Below are 17,607 nucleotides of genomic sequence, written 5' to 3' on the forward strand. Positions count from 1 at the left end.
TACATCTGTTACCATCAGCGGAGAAAATGAGAGTGCGTGCAGGCACACACCGCAGCTTTTTTTGGACGAAGAGGACAGATCTCAAATGTACTTGTTAATGGTGTAAACCGCCCTCCCACCCTCAGCCACACAAAATGCCCCAACCCACACATGCACACCCACCTCCCAGCCAAGCCCCCTCCCCAGCATTTCTTTCCCAGCTGCAGAGAAATCATACATGCTACTCACGTGGGACAGCTTCAGTCTGCCTGTACCTTTCCCCAGCCTGTGCACTGGCTCCGGTCGCTGCTGCTGCTGCTGTCGTGGCTGCGGCTGCTTTTCCTGTTGCAAGTGAAACAAACCTTCATTGACAGAGACGCTTTTCCTCAGGGCTGCTTTGTCTGAGATTCCCCAGATGAACACGGACTCCTTTATGTCATTCGCAGAGTGCGATAGCCCCCCTAACACCGGCAGGGCTCTAGAGTTGTCATCTTCCACTGGCTGGGCTTCTGGTGAGAGAAACAGCAGACCTGAAACTGACAACTGATCGCATCAAAACACTCCAGGGGATGGCAACCCAAGACTACCAAGTAACACATTCGCCTGCAATGATACTGTGCAGAGCCGTAGGTCATCTGTCTCCCACTGGCACTGTGAGCCTAACCAAGTTGAAGAGACATTATTTATGAACTTGTAGCTTCAAGAATGACTCCAGGTGGAGCCATATGGGCATTATAAGGCATAGGGTCACAGAAGGATTCTGCAACCCTCAGGCATGTTCAACACTGTTGAAATCAATACGGGGGCTAATATCATTCGGTGGTTAAAAGTTAAAGGATTTTAGATAGACTGAGGCTTAGATAAATTTGAGGAGACTGAGGTTCAAAAGTGACCTCCATCGCTTATTAGCTGCGTGACTTTGGGCAACTTCCTTACCCTCTCTGAGTCTCTCTCTTCATCTGCAACTTAGGGATACTAACGCTAATGCTACTAACATAGGAAAGCTGCAAGAAGTAAGTGATCTGGTATGTATGTATACTATCTAGTTCAATGTATGTCACATAGTAGGCACCTCATATGAAAATAAAGATCCTCTATCCTAAGGAGATCTTTATTTTTTATATAAGGTACTTACTATAGGGGGTGTCCTTGTGGCGCAGTTGTTAAAAGCTTGGTTGCTAACCAGAAGGTTGGCCACTTGAATCTACCAGCCATTACTTAGAAACCCTATGGGGCAGTTCTACTCTGTCCTATAGGGTTGCTTCGAATTGGAATCGACTTGAAAGCAAACGGTTTTTGGTTACTTTTTTTTTTTTTTATGGGGAGCAGCCCTGGTGGCGCAATGGTTAAAGTTCTTGCCTGCTAACCAAAAGGTCAGCGGTTCAAACCCACCAGCCACTCCATAAAAGAAGGATGTTGACAGTCTGCTTCTGTAAAGATGTACAGCCTTGGAAACCCTATGGGGCAGTTCTACTTTGTCCTATAGGGTCACTATGAGTTGAAATCAATTCAGTGGCACACAATAACAGCAATTCTGCACTAGTATTTGTTCACTTCTGGGACTCTTCACCTTGAGGTTATATTTTAAAACACCAGGATCATTCCAAGCATCCATGTCATTACACAGATCATGATACTTAATATCTCTGGGGAAGCCCTAATTTTCAGCTCAGCTATGAAAACCAGAGTCACAGATCGATTGAAATTCCTGAGCAAGGAAAAGGCATTGCCTATTGCTGCTTTCCCTTAAAAACAGATTCGTGAGAATTGAATGGGAATCCACTCTCATCGAAGCTCTCTGGTTAGGAGGACTGGGGTTTCTCCTGACTGACAGATTTTGAAAAGAGGGCCCTAAGTAGAGAAATCTGTACTCATTTCAAAGAGTAAAAGAGAACATGTCTGAGTGATGAAAACTCCATAATGTTTATGCCAGAGTAGACCTCCCAGGCACTCTAGTCCTAACTTATCTTTCCCAATGGAGAACATTGATGTTCAGGGGCTGGTCATCATTCCTCCTCCCCACTCCTCCCTTCGCCTGAAGCAGAAGGATAAGAAAGCTTGTGCTGTGCCTCAGCCTTGGACAATGCCAGATGCTCTTTGGGGGAACCCTGACCATGTTGAATTAGTTTCAGTGGAACCAACATAAACTAGACCCAGGCTTGGAGAATGGCTTAGCTCCGTCTACCACGCTTCATCTTATGCCACAAAGAGTTTTAGAGTGAAAGTGGGCTTTGGATCCCAGCCATATGGCTCTACCCTCCCAGTGAGTCTGAAAGAATAAAGGTTAAACACCTGGACCAGATAAAGTCTTCTCCCACGGGGCTGAAGAAAGTTTAGGATATGAAGAGGAAAAGAACCAGTCAACCAAAACCCAAACGGGTTCCTTCTAAGAGCGGGGAAGCCTCAGTAAAGATCCCACTAACACGAAAGACTCATTCTCTGAGGAATATGTACGAAGTACTTAGCACAGTGTCTGTGACATTATAAGTGCTAACTGAATGTTAATAACACAATAGCAATAACCAATAAGAAGGAAGATGAAGGGATTGCTATAATGAGCCCATAGGTTGTACCAGGCCTCATGCTGGTATATGTCATCTCATTTAATCCTCACAACAACGTTGGAAGAGGCATTATAATCCCCTATTGGTGGATAAGGAAATTGAAACATAGGAACTGAAAATAGATACAATCAAAAGAGTGGTTTCTCAAAATCCTACCATCACATTTATTCCACTACCATCATCTGCCCTCATAGACTCTGCTTCTCTCCCCTTAATGTGGATGAACAGTCCTTCACCATCAATTCTTCCCTCTCTACTGCTTCATTCTCAACAGTTTTATGCTATCTGCTCTCTTATCTTTTAAAAAAAACCTTCAGCTGATTCCACATACCACCCCAGCTACTGCCCACTTATATGTTTCCCTGTATACCAAAAGTCTTCGCAAGAGTTGTCAAAACTTGCTGTCTAAACTCCCTGTCTCTCTTGAACCCACTCCAATCTGGCATTAGCACCACCACGCCAACAAACTCTCTTGTTAAAGTCACTGATGGCTCCATGTTGCTATTGTTAGTCCTCATCTTTACTTGACCTATCGGCAGCATTTGACATGGGTGATCACTCCCCTCCTCCTTGAAACACTTCCCTTGGATCCCAGCACCTTATACTGTCCTGGGTTTTCTCTCACTTCCCTGGCTGTCCTTTCTCAGTCTCCCCTATTGCTGGCACCTCACTCCAGTACCTGGAGAAGCGGTGTTAGAGGTGGTTAAAATCCCAGACTCTGGCGCTACAGAGTCCAGGTTTGAATTCTGACCACACAACACAGTAGGTGTCTAACCTTGGGCAAAATTACTTAAAGTCTTCCCCTCATTTATAAAATGGGGGTAATAATAGTATTTGCCTTATAAGGTTGTCATGAATTAATTAATATGTTGAATGAATATGTAAAATCACTTGGAACAATGCCTGGTACACAATAAGTACTACAAGGATATTAGCTGTTTTTAGTACCCACCTCTTGAGTGCCTAAGATTCAGTTTTGGATGACTGCTCTTTCCTGAATGATCTCATTCTGTCTTAAGGTTTTAAATAACACCTAGATGCAGATTTAAACCTATAGTCTATATTTTCTTCTACAAATTAGACCCAATGGCCTATTCAAGTATCTTCTCTTAGTTGTTTAATAAATGTCTTGTTATGGATTGAATTGTGTTCCCCCAAAATATGTGTTGGAATACTAACCTCTATACTTGTGGATATAATCCATTTGGGAATAGAGTTTTGTTACGTAATGAGGCCATATCAGTGTAGAGTGTGTTTTAAACCCAAGCACTTTTGAGATGTAAAACCAGATTAAGCACAGAGACAAGCAAGCGAGAAGGGGGGAAGATACATACCATGTGGAGACCTCCAAAGAACCCCAAGAGGAACAGTGGAGAAGCTGAGGCAAGGATTTTTCCCCAGAATGAACAGAGAGCCTTCCCCTAGAGCCAGCACCCTGAATTTGGACTTCTAATCTCTTCAACTGTGAGAAAATCCGTTTCTGTTTGTTAAAACCACCCATTTGTGGTATTAATGTTACAGCAGCGCTAAGAAACTAAGACACATCTCAAACTTAATATATCTAAGACTAAACACTGGTTTTCTCAACAAACCTGCTTTTCCCATAGTTTTCTGCATTTCAGTTAACGACAACTCCGTCTTTTAAATTGCTCAGGTCAAAAACCTCAAAGGTAATCTTGACTTCTTTTTTCTCATACCCAACATCCAATCTGTCAGCAAATCCTGATGACACTATCTTTAAATATAGTCAGAATTTGATCCCCTCACTTTCTCCATGGCTACCCTTAGGGTCTAAGTCAACATACTCTCTTGCGTGGGTCATTTCAATAACCTCAGCATGCTTCCACCCTTCCCCTATTACAGTCTACTCTTCACATCTTTAGAAGTTGGAGTCAGATCAAAAGCTACTCCTCTGTTCAAAACTCTCCAACAGCTTCCCATCTGCCTCAGAAAAAAGGCCAGAGTCTTTATAACAGCCTGGGACACCCTGTGAGTTCTGACCCTCTGCTTGTCCTTTTCCTATCTTCTTATGCCTCTTTGATCTCAACTTCTATAATTTTCCCCATCTCTCCCAATACCCTAGGCACTCAGTCTTTTTGGTGCTCCTTGAACACACCAGAAACTGCCCCAGGGCCTTCGAACTTTCCATTTTCTGTGCTTGGAACACTTACCCCCATTTGCCTATCTGCTTCATTCTTTTACCCCTTCAACTGTCTCTCAAAAGTCCCTTTCTCAATGACATCTTTCCTGATCATTCTATTTAAAATTGGTCTCTTCTCAGCTCTTCCTCTCCGCAGAGTATTTCTCCTGGAGTATTTCTGCAGAACACTAATCACAAAATAACATACTACGTGTTTTCTAACTCTTTTGTGTGTTGTTTGTCTCCCTCTATTAGAATATAAGCTCAGTGAGGGTAGCTTTTTTTCTCATTTGCTCACTGCTGCTCATCCAGTACCTAGAATAGAGCCTGCACCGAGCACAAGCTTGTTATGGATTGAATTATGTCTCCCCAAAATGTATATCAATTTGGCTAGGCCATGATTCTCAGTATTATGTGATTGTCCACCATTTTGTCATCTGATGTTATTTCTTGATGTGTTGTGGATCCTACCTCTATGGTGTTAATGAGGCAGGATTAGCAGCAATTGTGTTAATGAGGCAGGACTCAATCTACAAGATTAGGTTGTGTCTTAAGCCAATCTCTTTTGAGATATAAAAGAGAGAATCAAGCAGAGAGACAGGAGGCTCTCATACCATAAAGAAAGTAGTGCCAAGAAAAGAGCAAGTCCTTTGGACCCAGGGTCCTTGCACTAAGAAGCTCCTAGTCCAGGGGAAGATTGATGACAAGGACTTTCCTCCAGAGCTGACAGAGAGGGAGAAAGCCTTCCCCTGGAGCTGATGCCCTGAATTTGGACTTCTAGCCTACTAGACTGTGAGAGAATAAACTTCTGTTTGTTGAAGCCATCCACTTGTGGCTTTTCTCTTACAACAGTACTACATAGCAAGACAATTCTCATTAAACAGTTCTTGAATGAACGAATGAGACTAAGAGGATTTATCCTCTTACCAAGCATAACGGAATTAATACATACAGACTTGAACTTGAGCAGATATTTCTGCTTCCATAGCCCTTGTTCTTTCCAATGCACTGGCCACCATCCCTACATATCAAAGTGTTATACAAACCATACCAGACTTAACGTCCCCTAAAGTGATGTTTTAATTTTAGTGACTGGCAGGTCTTATGCTACATTTCAGAGGCTGCAGGCTGCATGCCCGCCATTGCTTGCTAACATTTCTATCAACAAAATACTTTGTGAGCTGCCAGTGGATTTTACCAAAGAGAAGAACAGCCACTTTATTCTTTTGAACAGATTTACTAAAAATCAAAGTTCTGGCTGAAACGAGAATCTTCCTTACGGCAGATGCCCTCAGCTGTCCATTCAGAGATAGGAAGCTGTCTCTAACACATTTTCTTTTTTTATTTCTTATGTGCACCAAATTATTTGGAAAAAAATAAGCAAAACCTTGGAGTAATTGAATTTTTAAAACACCTTCCAAAGAAACAATTTAGGAGTAATGTTGAACACTGTCAGGAGCCAAAAACTCTGTGAGTTGTTTCCCATAATATGTGGGAAAATGAATCTGCTTTCAGTTTGTAATTTCATTTATTTGAGAATCTCTTAAGTGTAGATGAATCTATCCATCAGGGAAAATATCGTTCCTCTCACTGGGGGAGAATCTAGTGAAATGGCAAAGACCTCTGGCTTAGCAATCAGAAATTCTAGGTTCTATTCCCAGTTCTGACCCTGAGTATCTGGGTGGCCTTGGGGAAAGCTCTTCACTCCACTCAGCCTCTGTTTCTTCGTCTTTATAAAGAAGAGGTTAGGCTTGTTTATTATCCTTTCCAGGTTTAAAATTCTGTTAGACAACAAAATTCTCCTCCAGTTGTGAGGATGGATGTGTTCTCTACTACAACCAAGTGACTGATAGCTAAGTTGAAGCAGGTGGTCTGTGGTTATAAGCAGACAAAACTACCTAGCCTATGCCAGAATTCATTCATTCATTTATTGACCACCTAATATATATTTATACTCTGTTACATGCTTAATATACAAAAAAGCATAAGTGACAGTCTCTGTATTAAAGGAGTTCATAGCTTATTGTATAATATAATGAAGCGCTCAGGCAGTTATGATGCTATGATGGTGGGGGACACAGAGGAGGAGGGCCACTTGATTAAGCCTGGGATTAAGGGATGGCTTTTTGGAGGATGTGACCCTTGAGCTGAATCTTAAAAAATGGGAAGGAGTTATCTAGGAGGAGAAAGGCAAAAAGAATGTAAGGAGTAATCCAGATGGAGAAAACAACATCACAGGTAAAGGTAAGAAAGTTACAAGAAATAGACCATGTTTAACCAACTGAGATTTTAGGGTAGAAACTTAAGTATACATCTTATTGCTCCTACAAACCCATTGCCGTTGAGTCAATTCTGACTCACAGTGACCCTACAGGGCAGAGTAGAACTGCCCAATAGGGTTTCCAAGGCTATAATCTTTATAGGAGCAGATCACCAGGTCTTTTCTCCTGCAGAGTGTACAGTGAGTTTGAACCACCAACCTTTCAGTTAGCAGCTAAAAGATCAGCAGCCAAACCCATTGCCTCTGAGTTGATTTTGACTCTAAGTGGCCCTACAGGACAGAATAGAGCTGCTGCATAGGGTTTCCAAAGAGCAGCTTGTGGATTTGAACTGCCAACCTTTTGGTTAGCAGCCTTAGCTCTTAACCACTGCACCACCAGGGTTCCTTATTTCTCCTACTACTGTGGGCAAATTTCTAGGTCTGGGCAAATTTCTAAGTCCTTATTGTGTTCATCACAAGGATAAGAAAGAAGATTTGCATTTTAAATCCCATTCAATAGCATTCTACACAGAGGGAGGTGAAGGAATTGACCAAAGTGGGATCTAGGAGTTATCCTTTTATTTCTTTCATAATGCTGTCCTGTGTCCTGCCATCTGTGGCTCCCCCACTTCTCCTTGTAGAACTTCAATGCTCTGTTGAATAAGTTACGTTACATGGGTGCACTACAGCCCTTCAGGATGTATAAACTTTCATCAGGGAACGATGTAATGTGTCTGAATCAATCTTGCACGACGGAGGAAATGTTTTATCATGAGGCTTGGGATGGGAGATTGGTGCCAGACATCTTGGGCTTGAGTCCTGGCTCGAAACTCACCGTCCTCACCTATAAAATGGGAGATAATAATAGTACTTACTTCAGAGGTTTGCAAATTAAGAGAGATAATCATAGAAAACTTTTAGCACAATGCCTGGCATAGGGGAAGAGCTTGACAAAGTTTAGTAGATTAATTCAGGTGTCGATACTCTCTCAGAAATGGACACCCACAATCCTAACCTAATTTAGTTTGGGGTCACTTGACTCAATGTCCCCTCGTAGTAAACTATGAAAATTTGAATTAAATTGCTAGCCTTTGACTATAATGCAGACATCATTGCCTAGCAATTGTTAAAGTAATCTTATCAGATCCTAGCTTGCCAGCTTTCAGTCACTGGGTGACCAGCAGCCAAGACTGAGATACATGTTCAGCCAGAGAATCCATGAGCAAGACTAGGGCTGGAGCTGCCAAGGATGCTGCTGTTCTTGAAGCCAATTGAAGTTTACAAGCCTTTTTCCATTAGAGTTTCTTAGGGGCAGGATTTTTTTTGTTGCTGTTGTTAACTCCATTGTAGTAAAATATCTATGGCATAGTGGTTAAGAGTTTGGTTGCTAACCAAAAGGTCAGCAGTTTGAATCCACCAGGTGCTCCTTGGAAGCCATATGGGGCAGTTTTACTCTGTCCTATAGGGTCTCTGGAAACCCTGGTAGCATAGTGGTTAAGAGCTACAGCTGCTAACCAAAAGGTAGGCAGTTGGAATCCACCAGGCTCTCCTTGGAAACCATATAGGGCAGTTCTACTCTGTCCTATAAGGTCGCTATGAGTCGGAATCGACTCAACGGCAACGAGTTTTTTTTTTTTAATAGGGTCTCTATGAGTCAGAATCCACTCGACAGCAACGGGTTATATATATATATATATATCACATAAAAGTTGCCATTTAACCATCTTTAAGTGTACAATTCAGTGACACTAATTATATTCACTTTGAGGACTAAGGTATGCCTGCCCAAGCCGTTCTATTTCCAATCGCCTCATGTGAATGTGAAAGCTAGACAATGAATAAGGAAGATGAAGAAGATGAATTATGGTGTTGGGGAAGAATATTGAACATACCATGGACTGCTAGAAGAATGAACAAATCTGTCTTGGAAGAAGTACAGCCAGAATGCTCCTTAGAAGCAAGGATGGCGAGACTATATCTCATGTACTTTGGACACATTATAAGGAGTCCCTGGAGAAGGACATCATACTTGATAAAGCAGAGGGTCAGCAAAAAAAGAGGAATACCCTCAACGACATGGATTGACATAGTGGCTGCAACAATGACCTCAAGCATAAGAATGATTGTGAGGATGGTGCAGGATTGGGCAGTGTTTTGTTCTGTTTTACACAGGTGGCTACGAGTTGGAACCAACTTGACGGCACCTAACAACAATTATTTTCACAATATTGCGCAGCCATCACCAGTATCTATTTCTAAATTGTTTTTCCATTACTGCAAACAGAAATTCTGTACCCATTAAGCATTAACTCTCCATCCTTCCTTGTCCTCTACCCCTGTAACCTTTAATCTACATCCTATGTCTATGCATTTGCCTATTTCATGTCAATGGAATTATACAATATTTTCCCTTTTGTGTCCAGTTTACTTCCTTTAGCATAATGTTTTCAAAGCTTATCCAAGTTGTAGTTCATTATTAGAATTTCATTTCTTTTTACGGTTGAATAATATTGCATTATGTGGGTATACCACCTTCTGTTTATCCATTCATCTGGTGATGGACAATTTTGGCCCTAGTGAATAATGCAGCTATGAACATTGGTGTACAGGTATCCATTTGAGTCCCTATTTTCAGTTCTTTTGGGTGTATATCTAGGAGTGGAATTGCTGGGTCATATAGTAATTCTGTTACACTTCTCAAAAAACCACCAAATTGTTTTCCACAGTGACTGCACCACAATTTATAGTCCCTCCAGCAATGCCCAAGGGTTCCAATTTCTCTACATTCTCACCACTTGTTATTTTCCTTTTTTTTTTTTTTTTAATGGCTTCTTTGGAGAAATGTCTATTCAGTTTCTTTACCCATTTTAAAAATTTGGTTATTTATCTTTACGTTGTTGAGTTGTAGGAGTTCTTCATATATTCTGGATGTTAAACCCTTATCAGGTATATGATTGTCAAATATTTTTCCCACTCTTCAGGCTGTCTTTTTGTTTTCTTGATAACTTCCTTTGATGTACAAACATTTTTTCATTTTGATGTAGCTCAATTTATCTAATTTATTTTGTTGTTCATGCTTTTAATATTGTATCTAAAATCCATTGCCAAATCCAAGGTCATGAAATTTACTCTTATGTTTTCTTCTGAAAGTTTCATGGCTTTACCTCTTATATTTAGGCTGTTTATCTATTCTGAGTTAATTTTTATATATAGTTTGAGGTTCAACTTCATTCTATTAAATATGGGAATCCAGTTGTCCCAGCACCATTTGTTAAAGAGATTATTCTTTCCCTAGTGAGTGTACTCGGCACCCTTTTGAAAATCGATTGGCCACAGATACATGGGTTTGTTTCTGGACTCTCAATTCTGTTCCATTGATCCTTATGTCTATTCTCATTCCAGTACCAGACTGTTTGAATTACTGTGGCTTAGGAGTAGGTTTTGAAATTGGAAAGTGTGACTGATCCATCTTTGTTCTTCTTTTTCAAGATTGTTTTGGCTATTTGCATTGAGGGCAGGAATTTTGTCTTTCACTTTACATCCTCAGTGCTTAGCAGAGTGCCTGGCAATCACAGGTACTTTGTGAGGCCTTGCACTGGCATTCCATGATTGGTTCCTTTTAGACCTTGCAGATAACCAACTGTATATTCTCACTGGCTATTCATCATTACAGAATTGAAGAACAACTGTGTATCAGTGATGCCAACTCACCATTATAGAAGCTCTGGATAATGTAGCAGGATGACATTGGAAGTGTCAAGGAACACAGGTATAGACCATAAAGATGGGTTTTCTAAAAGGCAGTTTTTGCAACCACTAAGTTGAAGTTTCAGGCTCCACTTTGGAGAGTTAAACGATTTGGTAAGCCCTCACTCACGTTTTCCAAGGTCTGGCAGGGGCTTATGTTGGGCTGAAAAAATCCCATGGCCACTCACCTAACCACATTTTTCATAAGGAACAGGGGAGACTTAAAACCACATTCGCTGAACCCCCTGCAGCTAATGCCTCCCAATATTTTTCTCAGAGAAAATATCCTTTCAGTTAATTTTAGGTTCTAGGTAATTGTGACTGTTGTAAGATGTATATGTCCAGACTGCTTATCTTCATCGAACTTTTAACCCTGTACTTTACTGAATAATTTCAGATGCTCAATACATTTCTGTACAATAAGTAAAAGCATATTTGAAAGAACATTTCCATCCCATGATTTACTGTGGTCTTTTTCTTTCTGTCTCCCCAAGAAGGAGAACACAAAGTAAAGGCCACTTGCTGATGTGTTTTAGGCAGGAGGAGCCATCAGCTCTCAGATTTCAGGGCTGCTCTGTGGTGCCTACGGTTTCAGCAAGATGTCACATTCTTGGTAACAGCATCTGCTGTGCTTCTAACAAACACCCAGTGACAAACATAGAGCCACTGCCTTTCCCCAGGACCTGCAGAGGATGGGGGGCTGCAGCTGGGAGAGACAGGACAAGCCCATATTTCATAACAATTACTCTGGATTATCAAGAAAGGTGGCAAGAAAAACTGTTACCACGTTGGTGGAAAGATTTATGGCTTCGCAGCTCAAGGGTGTGACAGGTTTCTCCTCCGATGAAAAATCACTCCTTCAGAGGTGAGAAAAGGTCAGATAGCCTGTGCATCAGATGAGAATCCATCAAGTTAACTTCACTTTTGAGTAACTCAATGTCTTAATCTAAAGATGTCCCTTCAACTCCTTATAATAAATGATTTCTTATTTCTCCAAGGAAGCATTGCCAGATTCACAACTTTTCACATATCTTCCTGCCTTTGGAAATATTCCTTTTCCCCTAAATATTCATCTCAATGTTTTAAACCAGAGGACCATCCATTTTGAGAGAAGTAGAGACCATATCAAGCTTAACACATTATATCACAGCCTTCCTTGGGGAGTATTCCTTCGAGACAAACTTTCATCTTCCTCCAGGTCAGCAGGACTCAGGACTCCCCAAGGAGCACACAGAGGTGGCTGCAATATGTTGAAAGTAGTGTTGGAGGATAGTGTGTTAAAGGACACACATTGAAGGTAGTCTGTGTGCCAATTCTTGTGCTGGATTATCTTGTAGCAGGTTTGAAGCTGAGTTGAAAGGTAAGTAATAGGGACTGGCAGCACCAACATCTCCTACTTGGCCCACTAAATTGCTAAATATTATACTTCTTATTATCTTCACATATCTTATTTTATGTACTTCTCACAGCAATCCTATAAAGTAGGCATCTTCTCTCCTTGTACAAATTAGGAAACTGACGCTTGGTTTCTCAGAACTAGGGCTAGAACTAAGTCTCAGGCTCTTTCCACTATACCACCCACTGGCATGGAGCCCTGGTTAAAAGCTCAGCTGCTAGCCAAAAGGTTGGTAGTTCAAATCCACCAACTACTCCTTGGAAACCCTATGGGGCAGATTCTATTCTGTCCTACAGGGTCGATATGAGTTGGAACTGACTCTATGGCACCTAACCAACAACAACAAAACAAAATCCCTTGGCATGTGTATAGGGTGAGGTATGCTGTACTTTCCCGTTCCTACACACACACTACTCCTTGAACTTATTATTTGGTATAGACCTACTGATGTGAACATACATGAAAATGGCAGAAAGACTGAAAAGAAGAAGCCAAAAAAAGTAAAAGGCAGGGGAAAGTAGTTTGGGACGTTGGTCTGGCGATGGCTCAGCTTCAGTCAGACTCTTTGCACTACTTAGATTTAATAATAGTAAAAAAAAAAAATAATAGAGATAGGAATAACATTCCATCTGTGCCTCACAACAATCCATCAAGGGGGTTTTGTATCCTAGGTTTACCTATGGCTGAAGTGCAACTATCTCATTGAGACTTTTAGCTAGCTAGCAGTTAGCACTGTCATCAAAGAGAAGGCTTCTTGGATCCAACTTCAGTGCTTTTTCAGTTACCTCTTAAAACTTATTTGAACAAAAAATGAGTTCAGTAGTGTCTTAGTTATCTAGTGCTGCTGTAACAGAAATACCACAAGTGGATGGTTTCAACAAACAAAAGTTTATTCTCTCACAGTCTAGTTGGCCAGAAGTCCAAATTCAGGGCGTCAGCTCAAGGGGAAGCCTTTCCCTCTCTTAGCTCTGGAGGAAGGTCCTTGTCATCGATCTTCCCCTGTACTAGGAGCTCCTCAGTGCAGGGACCCTGGGTCCAACGGACATGCTCTGTTCCTGTCAGTACTTTCTTGGTGGTATGAGATCCTCCTACCTCTCTGTTTGCTTCTCTCTTTTATATCTCAAAAGAGGCTGACTAAAGACACAACTAATCTTGTAGATTGAATTCTTCCTCGTTTTAATATAACTACCTCTACTAATGACTTATCAACATCATAGAAGTAGGATTACAACACATAGGAAAAGCACATCAGATGATGAAATGGTGGACAATCACACAATACTGGGAATCATGGCCTAGCCAAGTTGACATATATTTTCAGTAGACACAATTCAATCCATGACAATTGGATACCTGAGAAAGGAATATATCATTTCTCCAGATTCTAGATGGAATTAAACAGTTTGGTTAATCTGAACAACCAAAAGAGCTGTAGTAGAAAGGACCCATTTAACTGAAAAAAATGTCATGCCTGCTACAGAGGAGGTACTCTATAAACGTATGTTAAGTGAATGAACAAATGAATGTGGGAATTAATATAGAAACACATTAGCATTCATTGAAATGCAGGATAACCAATGCCAGGATTCACAGGAAAACACAACTGACTGAGCACTCTGAATACTAACACGTCAGGTATCAAGTCATGAGCAGTTACATACGAAGCCTCCCCTTACAGCTCACTAGGGAGGTCAGACAACTTCCCAAAGTCAAAATGGTGGTGGCCTGATTCCAAGAGTAGGCAGATGGAAGGAGGCCAGGAGGCAAGGGGTCTAAGCAACTGTCAAAGAGTCTCCCTGTCTGATCCCTACTGAGAGCTGGAGATTTAGCAAGCTGGCTCCTTGCTACCACGGCCTTCAACCCCCACAGGTGAAGCCACTTGACTTTGACAGTGACTCAGCCTCTCCTACTGAAGGCTACTTATAGAGATCTGGTGCAGGAGTCAGGTCCTTCAGGGTCAAGCTAATCTCGCTGCCAGTCCTGTTCTAAACTTGTGCTTTTTTGAGGAACTAGAGATTTACCTAGTTCCTGCATTGGTCTTTCTCCATTTTTGATCTTAGTCCCTTGATAAACTGACCAGTTCTTCAAGCCAGGTCCTGCCTTGTTCTTAAAACCAAAACCAAACCTGTTGCCACTGAGTCAATTCCAACTCATAGCAACCCTACAAGACAGAGTAGAAGTGCCCCATAGGGTTTTCAAGGAGCAGCTGATGGATTTGAACTGCAAACCTTTTGGTTAGCAGCCATAGTTCTTAACCATTGCACCACCAGGGCTCTGCCTCGTTCTTAATGTTACCGTCACAAATACTTCCAAATGCAGACTGCATAGAACTCATCTCATGCCCAAAACCTAGACTCCCTGTACCTAAAACTCTATGACTTGTTTCCCCTTTGGTCATCTCTTTCCTTCATTCATCCCACTGAAATGACGGTTGTCAAAAAAATGACCTCCATGTTGCTACATCAGTGGCCAATTCTCAGTCCTCTTCGTACCTATCAATAACATTCGATATTGCTGAATTTTCTTTCTTGAATAACTTTTTTCACTTTAAGGACTTCGGTCTGTTTTTATTTTCCTCTTACCTCACATGCCATTCTTTCCTAATTTCCCTTGTTAATTCCTTGTTTCTGCCCAAACTCTGACACTGGAGTTTTCTAGTTCTCTCATCTCTGTCCATACCCACACCGTTAGCACCCTCATCCAGCCTCAGGCTGTCAAACACCACCTGAATACTGTCTTGACTTTAGATTGGACCTGTCCCCTAACTCCAGGCTAACTTGTCCAATTGCCTACTCACTGTCTCCACATGGATATCTAACAGGCATCTCATACTTAACATAGCCTAAACCAAATTTCAGATCCTTCCTACCACCGAACTCACTCCCTCCCAAGTCATCACCATCTTAATTTGTCGGCTTCCAACCCTTACAATCATCCCTGTCTCCTCTCTTTCATATCCCACATCTAATCCATCATTTAAAACGTGATTGGCTTTACTTTCAATGTATTTACAGTATGTCACTGTAGTCCCACCAGCCTCCCCTCCTGTGCTGTTACCCCCTGGTCTAAGCCTCTTGCCTGGGCTGTGGAAAAGCCTCCTAACTGGGTCCTCTGCTTCTGCCTTTCCTTTTACACAGCAAGAGGAGCCTTTTTAAAAATAATAATTTCTATTTCTAACACAAAGCCAGAGTGATCCTTTTAAAATCTAAGTCAGGTCAGGTCACGCCTTTACTTCTTGATTCACTCAGAATAAAACCACGGTCCTGAGCATGGCCCTCAAGGCCAGGCTAGATCTGGCCCTTCTCATCCATTGCCCATCATCCCTCTTTTTCCTCACTTCACCCAGCCACAGTGACCTTTTTTCTCTTTCTTAAAAACAAGAAGCAGGCTCTCACCTCAGGGCCTGGGCACTTGCTGTCTTCTTGGCTTACAAACTTCTGTCTCTGCTAATATTCAGTGGCTCATTCCCTTGCTACTTTCAGATTTATCAACTGTGATAGTTAACTTAGGTGTCACCATGACTAGGCTATTGTCTTAGTTATGTAGTGCTGCTATAACAGGAATACCACAAGTGGATGGCTTTAACAAAGAGAAATTTATTTTCTTACAGTTCAGTAGGCTAGAAATCCAAATTCAGGACTTCAGCTACAGAAGAAAGCTTCATCTCTCTGTCGGCTCTGGAGGGAGATCCTTCTCATCAATCTTCCCTTAGTCTAAGAGCATCTTTTCTCTGGAACCCTGGGTCCAAAGGACATGCTCTGCTCCCATCACTGCTTTCTTGGAGTATGACGTCTCCTCTCTCTGCTTGTTTCCCTTTCCTTTTATCTCTTGAGAGATAAAAGGTGGTGCAGGCTACATTCCAGGGAAATGCCCTTTACATTGGATCAGGGATGTGAATGCAGTAAGGGTGTTACATTCCACCCTGATCCTCTTAACATAATCTAATCCTGCCCCAATAACCACAGGCAGAGATTAAGATTTATAACACAGGAAAATTACAACAATCACAAAATGGAGGACCACCAACCACACAATACTGGGAATCATGGCCTAACCAAGTTGACACGTATTTTGGGGGACACAAATCAATCCATGACACTCCACCCTTTGGCCCCCTAAAATTCATGTCCTTGCCACATGTAAAACACATTCACTCCATCATATCAGCAAAAGCCTTAAATCAACTCCAACTCCAAAATCCAAAAATTCCTCTTCATGTGTGAGATCTAGAATACAAGTTGTCTGCTTTCAAAGGTACAATGGCAGAACAGGCACAAGCTAGACATTTCCATTACAAATGGGAGAAATTGAAGGGAAAGAAGGCATAACAGGTACCAAGCAAGTTAGCAGAACATATTACATTAGCCCTCGAGGCTTGAAAAATAACCCTCTGTTCTCTGAGACCATTTACACAATGGTCCTGACCTCCAGACTCTAGGTATTGGCCACACTCTCCAGATTCAGGTCCCTCACCCCTGAGCTTCATCTCTGCCTTCCAAGCCCACTGGGATGGCAACTCTGCTCCCTTGGCTTTAGGTGCACCAGTCTCCCAGTCCATCTGAGTGGTGACGCTACCCTTAGAAACACCAGAGGCCATGGCTCCACCCTTTGAGACCCCAGAGGTTGAGACCATGCCTTTTTAGACTGAGGCAGTTTGGCTCCCTGTGTTCCTTGTCTCTTCAGCTTCTGTTTCCAGGTTCCTTGGCCTCTCAGCCCTCAAGCCTCATGCCCGCATCTGCCCTGCTGGGGCAAGTATTCCAAAGCTCTTTAGCTCTACTGATAAGTGCCTGGAGGCACCCCTCTCCGTCAGTAAACTTCAGCTGGAAGGCACTCAGCTCTCTGGCTCCAAGGGTTGGCAAGCCTAGCTCCATCGGTAACTGCCCAGAGGCACCCTACTCTGCCAGGAAGCCTCCTGTGCACAGGCACTCAGCTCTCTCACTCTGTGGGTCAGCTCCAGCACCGTCTGCCACTGGTCTCCTGGTTCTGCTGCTGCCAGTTCTCTGCTGCCATTTCTCACCATCTGCACCTCCTCTGGTGTCAACAGTTCTCCTCACTTCCTTCTGAGTCCTCTATCCATTCAGTTTCAAAACTGCTTCCACATAATACGTATCTGTTAGAGCAGCACCCCACCCTCTCAGTACCAAATTCTGTCCAAATATATAGTACTGCTAAAACAGAAATACCACAAGTCGATGGCTTCAACAAAGAGAAATTTATTTCCTCACAGTCTAGTAGGCTAGCAGTCCAAATTCAGGGCGTCAGCTCCAGCGGAAGGCTTTCTCCCTCTCTGTCAGCTCTGGAGGAAGGTCCTTCTCATCAATCTTCCCTTGGTCTGGGAGCTTCTCTGCACAGGAACCCTGGGTCCAAAGGACACACTCTGCTCCTGGCACTGCTTGAGAGATAAAAGATGGTGCAGGCCATACCCCAGGGAAATGCCCTTTACATTGGATTAGGGATGTGAACATGGGAAGGGTGTTACATCTTACCCTAATCCTCTTTAACATAATCTAATCTTGCCTTG

The 17,607-nt window shown here is 42.3% G+C and overlaps 1 protein-coding gene across 1 annotated transcript in view; it reads right to left on the minus strand.

The window, feature by feature from the left end:
* The window catches only part of LOC126063149 (uncharacterized), a 128,252-nt gene that overhangs the window by 44,898 nt on the left and 65,747 nt on the right, over window positions 1-17,607 (minus strand). Inside the window, exon 3 of the mRNA XM_049861340.1 lies at window positions 229-488. Coding sequence (XP_049717297.1) covers window positions 229-488 — 260 coding nt within the window. The remainder of the gene's footprint in view (window positions 1-228; window positions 489-17,607) is intronic.

Source organism: Elephas maximus, chromosome 19 (assembly GCF_024166365.1).
Source record: "Elephas maximus indicus isolate mEleMax1 chromosome 19, mEleMax1 primary haplotype, whole genome shotgun sequence".
NCBI classification, from domain to species: domain Eukaryota; kingdom Metazoa; phylum Chordata; class Mammalia; order Proboscidea; family Elephantidae; genus Elephas; species Elephas maximus.